The 12,541-nt window shown below is 30.5% G+C and overlaps 1 protein-coding gene and 1 long non-coding RNA gene across 4 annotated transcripts in view; one reads left to right on the forward strand and one right to left on the reverse strand.

The window, feature by feature from the left end:
• Positions 1 to 1,058: 1,058 nt before the first annotated feature.
• On the reverse strand, positions 1,059 to 2,203 carry LOC120359632. The gene is made up of 2 exons (XR_005576413.1): positions 1,637 to 2,203; positions 1,059 to 1,494 (listed from the first exon to the last, which is right to left on the reverse strand). It is a non-coding gene; the product is annotated as an uncharacterized LOC120359632 (long non-coding RNA).
• A 3-nt stretch (positions 2,204 to 2,206) lies between these two features.
• The window catches only part of LOC105201687 (probable proline--tRNA ligase, mitochondrial), a 44,444-nt gene continuing 34,109 nt past the window's right edge, over positions 2,207 to 12,541 (forward strand). The window contains exons 1-2 of one of the 3 annotated variants that reach the window (XM_039457773.1): positions 2,207 to 2,333; positions 6,762 to 6,920. Coding sequence is in view for 1 of the 3 variants with exons in the window: in XM_011169805.3 (XP_011168107.1) it covers positions 2,214 to 2,333 (120 nt within the window). In the remaining 2 variants the exon portion in view is untranslated. The remainder of the gene's footprint in view (positions 2,334 to 6,761; positions 6,921 to 12,541) is intronic. The other 2 variants (XM_039457774.1, XM_011169805.3) reach the window with 2 other exon arrangements.

Genomic DNA, 12,541 nt, shown 5'->3' on the forward strand with positions numbered 1-12,541 from the left:
TTTTCAAACGTATTATTTGCAAGTTGGTTGTTATATTTAAGATATAAATTAAATAAAAACGATATAAATAAGTAGTTAATCACGCAATATACTATTCAAACAATAAAAAATATGTAAATAAAGAAAATATATATAACAAAGGAAAAATATATATACAATTCAACAAATATTGATAAAAAAGAAAGTGTGTGTGTGTGTATATATATATATATAGTTTCTGTAAAAAAATGCGTAAAATTTAAAAAAAACGTTGAGTGTAAATAAAGAGAAAACACTACCTTTAAAACTCAACTTGTGTAAAAACAAATATTACAAGCACTAGAACAACTTATAATTCTTTATTTTATCATTATAAACTAAGCCTAAATATTTAATCACCAGGAATATTCATTATAATAAAGATAAAGCAATAACTTATGATTTAAATTCAGTTTTGCGAAAGCGAAATACCTCTAAGACTCAATTTGTGTAATTAAAAATATTATAAATATTAGAACAACTTATATTTATTCATTTTATCATTAAAAACTAGGTCTAAATATTTAATTACTGGAAATATTTATTATAATAAAGATGAAGCAATAACAGTAATGATTTTGATTCAGTTTTATGAAAGCGAAACATCTTGGTGATTCTAAACTTTTAATCTAAATCATAACTGTTTTTGCTTTATCTTTATTTTCATAAATATTTCTGGTGATTAAACATTTAGACTTAGTTTATAATGATAACATAAAGAAATTTAAGTTGTTATATTGCTTGTAATATTTTTAAGTACACAAGTTGAGTCTTAGAGGTAATTCGCTTTCGCAAAACTGAATCTAAATCATAACTGTTATTGCTTTATCTTTATTACAATGAATTTTTCTGATGATTAAACATTTAGATCTAGTTTATAATGATAAAATAAAGAAATTTAAGTTGTTCTAATACTTGTAATATTTTTAATTACATAAGTTGAGTCTTAGAGCTTTAAATCAGAGAGCACATTCTTACAGTGAAAGGTGAAATTTACATGGGACAAATTAGAAAGGTAAAAATAAGTTTGTTTATACACATTTGGCTTAAATAACTTTACTTTGTAATCATATACATAATTTATAGATTTTTAACTGATTATAAAAATTTGATACGAAGTGTATTTAAGAGTGATACGTAAAATCTTTCTATAAATGTTTAGATCATACGGGGAATAATAGAAACAATTAAAATAAGACTAATAATATTTATAAAACAAACATTATATTAAAATTCTTATTAACCTAATATTAACATTATGTAATTATAAATGAATTAACTTCTAATAAAAATTTATATTTTGAAAGTTATACACAATTTCAAACTTTTTATATATAATAGTAGTATTTATACAATTCTTCTTCTTCTTGTAGTTTTCTATTTATTAATGCAGCTATTATAATTCTTGGCACAAGAAACAGGAACATAAACAGAAACAGAACATACCTTACACATGCACGTATCCATTGCAACCATCTATGAATTTTACAGAAAATTATTAATATAAAAAATTAAAAAAAAAAAATATATATAGATACATAGATGATAGATATAATATAAAATAAATATAATACTGAATTGCATATGTTTAAAAAAAAATTATAAAACAAAACAGTACCTATCATATTCCTTTGGAAATAAAAAGAAGTGTCTTTTCTCCGTAGTATTGTTACATTCCTTTACGACACACCATAAACTTGATTTAGAAGCTGACATCCTCTTTCCTTATATTTTATTATCTGTATCTTCCAAGAAGCTACACCTGCAACAAAGCTAAGATCAAAGATGCTTCTAGAAGAGAATAGAAAATCTGTATAAATCTTATAATTAAAATTTATACAGATCAACTATTCTCTGAACAAAGATTCTCCTCGACATTTTTTTTGACACAGCTTTTCACTTCGATTCTATACAGCTGATGTACAGCTAAACGTCTGCTCCCGCCAATTCTAACCGAATTCTACATGGCATTTAAATGTGTGACAGAAAGAGCTATAGAAAAACAGTAAGAGAAAATGCGACAGAAAATCTGTTATGTGATTGGTTACCTACTTAGCTCGCGCATGTGCAGTTCAATTTTGTACACGCTGAAATCGGGAGAGTTGCGCTACTGTATATACTGTGTTTATACCATGGTTAATACCGGTTTCCTCCAGTTTCCTCGCACGTGCATTGATGTGTAAATATTCTCAGAAATGACGAGTAAAACAAAAATTATTAATCTGACTAGAATGTCCAGGGTATTTCAACCACTGGCGACGAGTGGATCATTTGATAGTGGAGAAAAGACAGAAATTGTATCCAAAAGTCACAAAGTACGTATACTTTTTTTAAAGGGTTATAGGATCTTAGTAAATCGATAAATAAGGTATTTTACATCATATAAACTTTTGTTTAAAAAGATATATATATATATAACATTTATTTTGTGAAAATACATATATTGATAAATAAGTAAGAAAAAAATTACATTGAAAAAACCTTAAATTTTAAATCCATTTTTTTAACTTTAAAACTAGCCACAGTAATTAAAACATAGTATATTCGATCAATTTGAAATTTTAAAGCAATATTTTTAACCCTAGCTGCACACATATGAGTTCAACATATCCTATGTGATTTCTTACATTATTGTAACTATTTTGTAATATGTAATTTGAAGACTACGATTGAAGTTCAAAAAAACTTAAAAAACTTTAACTATCCATAGATAGGATAAGCCTATAGGCACATTTTTTTCATTATTCTCAATGTGAGAATGCACAAAAGTGTAAAAAAATGTATGATACCTTTTTTTGTGTGGATAACTTGTAAGTTTCTAGCGTTCTAGATATACCTCTTTATTTTATATTAAATATACATTTATTGAGTTCCAAATAATATAAAAGTCAGTACATGAAATTGTAAAATTAAAAAAAAATTATTTTATTGTAATTTATATGCATTATTACGTGCATTGTAATATATTCTTTTGTTTTTTGCACCCAAACACAATAAAATTTCCAGGGCTGTCTTTGAAGTCCATGCTCATTAATTATATACATGTATATAATAATAATATTTATTTATTACAAACATTTATCTATCATTTTATATTGTTGAAATAATGAAATTTTAATTAAATTATGAAAGGCTCTGAAGAAGTAAATCAAAATATGAATTAATACCAATGAAAGCTAACACAAGATGTTTGTGTGTGAATTAATATAATTAAACAAGGAATTATTATTACAGTACAGACGTTTTGATTCTCAGTTTTGGATCATCTGCAAAATTATTACTTTATTCCACATGCAGTTGATAATCAAGCTTGTGTAGCATAGGCATAAAAAATTGATATGTTCAGAACCAAAAATGCAGTACAATTGCGTAGACAATGTGGATTTTTTTGAAATTGTTATGGTCCGCATTGTTGCATAAAAAGTTTTTTGAATTGTCATAACAATACAGACCATTATTTAACAAGTAGAAGAGAATGATACAAAGTAACAGCGATATGAATGGAACAAAAGGTTACCAAAAACTCATTTTGTTCATTAAAAATTTTACTCATTAGTGTAAAATCATGATTTGCTGATTTTTTTAAAAATGTTGATTTTTAATTCACTTCAGTTAAACGTTTTTGAACAATTCATATCAAACTATTTTTTTGTTAGTTCAAAGGCTTAACTAAAAACTATACTGATTTTTTGCTTTAAGTTAAAATTAAAAAATTTGAAATTGTTTTACTTATATTCATTTTTTGTGAATTGTTGCACAATTAATTGTTTTTAAAAATTGTAATTACTTTAGAATAGAAATATTTTTGATTTGGGTCTTATTTATCTTTATCAGATCTTGAGGTATCGATTTTATATATTATGAGCTAAAAAATATGCTTTTTCTTCAGAGATATAGTATGTCAAAGTTAAAGGGTCCCATAAACTCATAAGTGTAGAAGGTAACCAAAAATATGTGTGGATAATTAGGGTTAATAATAACAAAAATAGAGGTTTCTTCTGGTTTTAATTTGTTTTTTTAAGTTATAACGAAAAGAAAGAAATTTTCAGGTAAAATATAATTTTCAAAATTTGAATGTGTACAGTTTTAAGAAAAATAAAACTTGAGAAATGCTCTTTATGATTCAAAAATGACAAATGTAAAAAAAATTTTTATTTTAGGTAATTTATAGAAGCTGAGTCATGGCTATCAGATATATTTATTTTGAATGTTATTATTTGAAATACAAATCAGGAATCTTGACATTCAAAATGAACACAAATTAATAAAAAAGGCAAATAAGAGTTGAGCGCAGGTTCCAATGTGCAAATTATATTTCAAGTATTTCAATCACATTAGGTTATTATGCTATTAAACATATGTTTTGGCTTCCTTCATTTAACCCATCTTCGCATAACCAGCGCTTTACACAAATTTAATGTCTAAAAGCATACCCAGATAACAAAATGCGCGCATAGTGAGTTCACGGAGCGTGCATGCCGTGCGGATTATCTGCATGGTGTGAGCTCACGGCATCCGACGTGTGTCATCATATAAGACTCATATTGGTCGCACGCGTACTGTACTTATGCGTGCGACCAATATGAGTTTTCTCACTCATAAAATGCAATAAAAATATAGTTTTACTAATAGTTGTTCTCATAAGTTAGATTTTCTTTGTATAATATTTTTTTTTTATTTTATCATACACAGTATATTTAATACATTCTCAGATAGTCTCATATACAATATATTTTAAATTTTTTCAGATTTTCTATTTGCTTATAAAAAAATTGTCACTTAAAAAAATTAAGAAAAAATTAATTTTTCTACAATTTTTCCTCTATTTTTCAGATTTTCTCCTTTTACATATTATACTTAAATCGTGTTTTTTCATACACAGCATTTTTATGTCTTATACAATTTATTTCCTCACATTTTTATTTTTGCTTACCAAGAAAGATTAGATTTTTTCATCCAGTTCTGTGATTTCACGGTTCTTAAAATTTGCAAATCTTAAAAATTCCCTAAAATTACGGTAAGTTATAGATGAAGATTTAAAACGATATAATTTGGAAAATTAATATAAGAAAACCAGAAAACACGGTATAAATTGTTTTCTTATATTTATTTTTCAAACTATTTTTTAATTTTTATCTATAATTTATCGTAATTTTATAAGATTTTAAATCTGCAAACTTTGTTATAAAATTACAATTAGATAAAAAAAATTACAGTCTTTTCTATAAACGAATAAAAAAATTCGAAGATTGTGAAATAAATTTTATGAGATATTCTAAGAAAGTATAATACTAAATGCTATGTATGAAAAAATACGATATATTTGAAAGAAAAAAATCTAAAAACGAGGGAGAAAAACTTATATATATTTTCTTCATTCATTTTTATAAGAAAATGATCATTCAATGAGTAAATATGGTAAATATGAGTAAATATTATTTAAGAAATTACAAGATATTTTTAAATAAATTATAAGACATTTTTTGAAAAATTATGAAACAATTTTTTTTATGAGAGTTACGCGTGCCTCCATCACATCGTGAGGACAGCGTGATACGTTCTTATGCGCACGGCGGGATTATCACGTTACCCTCAAGCCGTGAAATGTTTTCGTCACAGCGTGATTGCACTATGCGAACTTTTACGCGTACACGCGTGCGCCCATCACATTGTGAGGGCATTGTGATGCACTTTTGCACGCACAACGTGATTATCACGTCGTGAGGATAATGTGAACTCACGAATTGTTATCTGGGTAGCTAAATGATTTAAATATTTGAAATATAATTTGCGCATTTAGACTCACTCTCGGCTTTTATTTGCCTTTTTTATTACTTTGTATTTATTTTATTGTTATTTGTTTATTTTTAAATTTATTTTAATTTTGCATTTTTTAAACTACTTAAAAAAAAAATAGGGAACACTTTCTAGACACCAAAAATTAGGCTATTTTTAAATGGCTGTAACTCGGCGAAAAATCATCGTAGATAAAAAATAAAAAAAGCATTTTGAAGCTTAAAATTTCAACTTTAACGCTCTATCAACAGATTTTTAAAGTTTTTTTTAACTTTCTTATCTTATACAGTAAAAAAGCACACCTTGTTTTGTTTCCGAGGGGGAAACCGCTGATCAAAATTGTGTACACTACTGCATAGTAATGCCCAATTTCTGCCAAAATTTTACGTAATGCCCAGTAATGCCCAGGTAATGCCCGATAATGCCCAGTAATTCCTAATAATGCTTAATCTAATTTCGTCAAAATCAGAGATGGAGGGGGTATTCTTAACAATTACCTTCTGTTAATAATAAAATAGAAATATAGTAAAATTATAGTAAATTTAATTTAAAAATATTGTTTACACATTGTTTAGTGTGTATTGTGTTATGGTATATATTTTGTTAGGTAATTAAAAAAGAATTATAGAAATGCATTTTTTTATAAAATATTTATTATATATTTATGTTTACAATCAAGAGGCGCGGTCGCGTCTCGTGCCAATTTAAAGAAAAGATAAAAAACGCAAAGCGAGAATGACCCGCGCCTCTTTTACGCGAGTCAGCGATTTCAAGCATTAACGAGTTATCAGATCTCAGTAACGGCTGATCCGATCAAGGTCTGAGTAGTCTCAATCGATAGCTTGGTAACGAATTGCATAATAAAAGTGTTTTTATTTTTTCTCTCCGTGTCCTACGAGCGGAGATATCGCGACGCAAAGTCCAATATATATGTTTTACATGTTAAGATACGTCATTATCGTCGCCTGGAATCTTGTCCAGTACATCTTTTCGACACGAGTAACGAGTGGCGCTCATAGCCGTTCTATCACGTGATGTAACATGGCCGTACCCATAAGCATCATGGCCGTCTACGACTATATTATATGTATACATAAATGTAGTGGGTAAGTTGACAGTTTTCCTAACCTATTTGCGGATTCGCGAATCAGGCACGTCGCGTCGCGAAAAACGCGGTGAATTAGGTATACGGTCGTTAGTGCCGGGTGATGGTACGTCCTCGTGATTCCACGACGAGGACAGCACATTTCAAGGACGCACGATGACGACGACGGCGGCGACGACGACGACGGCGGCGACGACGACGACGAGCGACGATGACGGCGACGGCGACGACGCGCGGTACGACGACGGCGACGACGCGCGGTAACGACGACGACGACGGCGACGGCGACGATGCGCGGTAACGACGACGGCGACGACGGCGACGACAACGACGCGCGATAACGACGACGACGACGACGGCGACGACGCGCGGTAACGACGACGACGACGGCGACGACGCGCGGTAACGACGACGACGACGACGGCGACGGCGACGATGCGCGGTAACGATGACGACGACGACGGCGACGACAACGACGCGCGGTAACGACGACGACGACGACGACGACGACGGTGACGGCGACGACGCGCGGTAACGACGACGGCGACGACGCGCGGTAACGACGACGGCGACGACGCGCGGTAACGACGACGAGCGACGACGCGCGGTAACGACGACAACGACGACGCGCGGTAACGACGACGACGGCGACGGCGACGGCGACGGCGACGACGGCGACGGCGACGACGCGCGGTAACGACGACGACGACAACGACGTTATTATTCAAAGGTAGGAATAGAGGATTGTAGATTAAATTGTGGGATCGATTCTTTTAAAATTTGGTGATCCTAAAGATGTGCTACTTAACGATAATGTTGAATTTTTAATAATAAGATTTATTAATGGTTTTTGTTATAAATAATAACGTAAGCATGTATATATATTTTTTTTCAAAGAAAGGTAAAAAAAATGTCAATTTATGCGTGTGCACGCACCTTATTTTTAATTTTTTTCAATTAACAGAAAAATTTTTCCATGCTAACCCATGTAATAATTTTATTTTTAACTTTAATTTTACAAAACAAAAGTAGTACTACATTATACTTTGTATTCTCATTGAAAAATTTTCTTATTCCAACCCAAGTGGTATGTATCTTCACAATCTTGCAAAGTTAAAATCATGTATTTCATTACAAACAAAATAAATATTACTTAACACTACAAAACGCGTGATATCAGTACAAAATTACCTTTTCAAAAAAAGGTAAAAAAAAGGTGCCAATTTATGTGTGTGCGCGCGCACCTTATCTTTAATTTTTTTTAAAAACTCAAGTGGTACTATTTTTTAATCCAACTTAAATGTATTTTTTCCAAAAAATGTATGAAATCTTTAAATTGCGCCAATTATAAAGAGAATATATTGCTGTTTGAAATAACTGTTGTGCTACTTTTAACGAATAAAATGTAAGTGATAGTATATTTATTTTTTAAGTAAAACCCAAGTAGCGGTATCCTTAATTCCTTTTTAAATAAAATTCAAGTGATACTGTTTGTGTATTTTTATTGAAACATTTTTCTGTTCTAATGTAAGTGGATGTACTTAATTTAAAAAAGTTTCAATGAAATATGTAACATTTAATCTCAAAGAATTAAAGAGAAAACGGAAATGAGAATGTTTTATTAAAATAAAAAATTTTTAAACTACAAAAAATTGGCGCTGCTGCTTTACATTTTATTTAGATTATATTTAAACATCTAGCAGCGCCAATTTTTTGTAGTTTAAAAATTTTTTATTTTAATAATACATTCTCATTTCTGTTTTCTCTTTAATTCTTTGAGATTAAATGATACATATTTCATTGAAAATTTTTTAAATTAAGTACATCCACTTAGGTTAGAACAGAAAAATGTTTCAATAAAAATACACAGACAGTATCACTTGAATTTTATTTAAAAAGGAATTAAAGATACCGCTACTTGGGTTTTACTTAAAAAATAAATATACTATCACTTGCATTTTATTCGTTAAAAGTAGCACAACAGTTATTTCAAACAGCAATATATTCTCTTTATAATTGGCGCAATTTAAAGATTTCATACATTTTTTGGAAAAAATACATTTAAGATGGATTAAAAAATAGTACCACTTGAGTTTTTAAAAAAAATTAAAGATAAGGTGCGCGCGCACACACATAAATTGGCACCTTTTTTTTACCTTTTTTTGAAAAGGTAATTTTGTACTGATATAACGTACACAAAATATTGCACAACAGAGAACTTTCCCCCCTCTTTCCCCTCTCTCCCTCTCCATCTCTTTCCCTCCCTTCCTCCCCCTCTCTTTCCCTCCCTCCCTCCCTCTCCCTCTCTTTCCCTCCTTCCCTCCCTCTCTTTCCCTCCCTCCCTCTCTCTTCCCCTCTCCATCTCTCTGTCCCTCCCTCTCTCTCTCTTTTCCTCCCCCCCTCTCTCTCTCTCTCTCTCTCTCTCTCTCTCTCTCTCTCGAGCGCAGATTCGAGATGAAAGTTCAGGAGCTTTTAATGAATAAAAAATCTATAGTTTATAACATTTTATTAATTTATATTTTTTATGTATAGCCACTAAATAAGAATGCTTTAACACAAAATGCCCGGTTCCAACTAATTCAATTAGGCCGTAGAAAATATATTTCTTTCTAACTAACGCGCCTCATCTTCATCGCGTGGCCAAACGAAAGAATTAAGTTAAGATTTTAAAGTTTTATTTTTACTTGGTTATCACAATAATCAATTCGACCAATATAGTCATCATCGTAAAATACAGCATAATACTTTTCTAATAATATTTTACTTAGGACTTCAAATACGTTTGCGTTACAGACTTTAGGGTCGTTTTTAAAAAAACCTGATTTTGATTTATTACACATTTGATCTTGTTCAGAAAGACTGAAAATTTGAAGATATTTTTATTTCTTTTTAGGTTGTATCTTTGTACAGTTCTTTATTCTTTTATTTATTTTGTTACCTAAATCTTTGTAATCTATCCTTGTACTGACCTTTCCTTTACATTCATCAAGAAACCAACAATAAGAAGATTTTTTAACGATCATAATTTTGTCATTTGCTTTAATCTCTATGGATGGAGAGCTTTTCGTTATTGATTTCCATGATACTTGTTTTGAAAAGTCTTTTAATTCTAGTCTTTCTGAGTCTTGAAATTGTCAGGATCATCAAATAAAATTAAACTGTCAACATCCTCGACATTTGTACTGCTAGTATTTATTGAGCAATTGTTATCGTATTTCTCGTTCTATATCATCGAATTTACAATCATTCTCTTCAGTTTGCAAAGGGATATCAACAAATTTCCAATCTGTATTACTTTCAATTTTTATACCTAATTTTTTGGTACTTTTAATAGCATTTTTTAAAGCTTTTTCGACTATTTTTTTGATTTTTAAGTTTTCTATAACTTTATACGTTAAGACATTTTGTGTTTTTGACATTTTTTTTCTGTTCTCTGGGAAATTTAAATACTCCTGAAAGATCATTCATTATAGCATGTATTTCTTTAAGTTTATAAATACGATAAATTAAATTCTTAATACTAAAGTTAATAATGGTAGAATAAGTGGAAGTCATAGACCGAGCGGTTTGAAAAAGTTTTTTGCACATTTGACTACTAAATATCGTCGGATGAAACATTTCAGGCGTCAGAGATTGCCTGCTGTATTGTACGACAAGTGAGTCGTATGCGTGAGCGCGAGTATTGCCTTGAGTATAATAGTATTGCCTCGCCAACGTTAAGTGTAACGGGGTTTCCACGCAACACATGCAACAGATTCAGATCTTAAAAGCAAGATTTATTGTCACAGTGCCAGAGTAGATCGATGTACAATGTGCGTTCGCTCGCGTCTAGTTGAAGTCAAGAGTGTTATCGCTTCGAAGTCTGGAGCAGGAGTGTCATCAAGAAGATGATCGAAAACGATTACCGGTTCATCTCCCCACGCATCTCTATTCCCGGAACCCGCCGGATTTCCCCGAATGAGACAAGAAAGCAAAGTGGGGTTACCGCGATCGGTGCCCGGAGCAAGACGTTATGTCGTTCGGTTATGTACCGAACACCTGCTATCTTTAAATAGTGTAATTAATTTTATTAAATTATGAGCATTTAACTCTATACACAAATAACAGTTATTAGACAAAAAATTGTCTTTTATAGTATATTGCTTATTTTTTTTTATCCATGCTCGCCATATTCTCAGAAAGAAAACTGAATATCACATGTAATAAATTTGATCACTTAAAATTGTAGAGTCATCTAAAAAAGACAGTATTATACATTTCATTATGTTTAAATAAGCAATTGTACCGTTAGTATTACCAATTTCTTTTAAATTACTGATTACAGATAAAGAACACATCTTTTCCCCTGCAGAATAATTCATTTTATCTTTCTTTTTTAAATCCCAAGAAGTTAAAAGATGTTTATCTTTTAAAACAGTTTTTACCAAATAGTAAAGATGATCTGGAGTAGCCAAATAATTTCCCATTTGAAGAATTATTCCTTTTTTTCAAAAATCTTGTTCGCATTTTAGTTATAATATGCATTTAATCCTGTACGTAACATTCTTCTACTTTATTTATGTCTATTTGAAACCAAGGCCATTCCTTACTCCACGGGAATATCTGATTGTTCGTAATTGGTAAGTAGTTATTAAGACGCATTGCTTTCAACAAACAAGTGTCATTATCAGATGAAAAACCTGCAATAGTAATACCAAACTTTTTTGCTTCTTTTTTCATAAAACTCCACCGTTCAAGAACATCTTTTGTATTAAATTGATTATCTGTGCTGAATAAAGATAAGTAAAATGCAGGGACATTGCAAGATAAAGACTGAGCTATTATCACATACGCATATGCACTACCAATTTACAAAAAATTTTGTATGACTTCTGCAGATGTAGCAATATATTTATTTTGGTCGGGTAAACCATTCTTTAAATATAAAACAAATTTAAGCACTTTATTTGATCGAGTCATATTCAATTTTTCCTGTAATGCGCTTAGCATCTTCGGCAATTCAAATTATTTTTGAAGCATTTCTTTCCTCTAAATGCTGCACTAAACCATTAAAATCTATTTTACTTTTTTTAATATATCGACGTTTATTATATAAATATCTATTTAAAGTACTTATTGAAGGCAATGCGTTTGGTAAGTTTGTTTGTAATGTCTCATATAGGGGAGACCGGGGCTATTCATTAGATTAGATCTTTTTTTCTTTTGTGTCTCCTGAGTCCTATATTCATTAAAAAAAAAGAAACATGGGACGGTTTGAAAGGTTGAATTCGAGATTGAATTTTCCCCTTCACAATGCCGGTATAGATAGAACATAGAAGTGTACTTGCTTTGAAGTACATATAAAAATCTCGACCAATGCCAAAAATTACTAATAGCTCCAAGCCCGGGGTAATTCGTAACTAGTCCGGGAATATCCCGAAATTTGTGTTTCAAGTTGAAAGACTGTGAAAAAGATGTTGTTAAGACTTTCTTTTATTTAAAAAAAATAGGTATACAAACAATAAATTCAAACATACACGTTTGCATGTCTTTTTATGCCATCGGTGTGACAGATTTCCTAACCTCACAAGTGTCAATCTTTAACGCTTTATAACTTTTTACCTGCTTAAGAGCGTCGATTTT

The sequence above is a fragment of the Solenopsis invicta genome, chromosome 15, assembly GCF_016802725.1.
Source record: "Solenopsis invicta isolate M01_SB chromosome 15, UNIL_Sinv_3.0, whole genome shotgun sequence".
Lineage (NCBI taxonomy): Eukaryota > Metazoa > Arthropoda > Insecta > Hymenoptera > Formicidae > Solenopsis > Solenopsis invicta.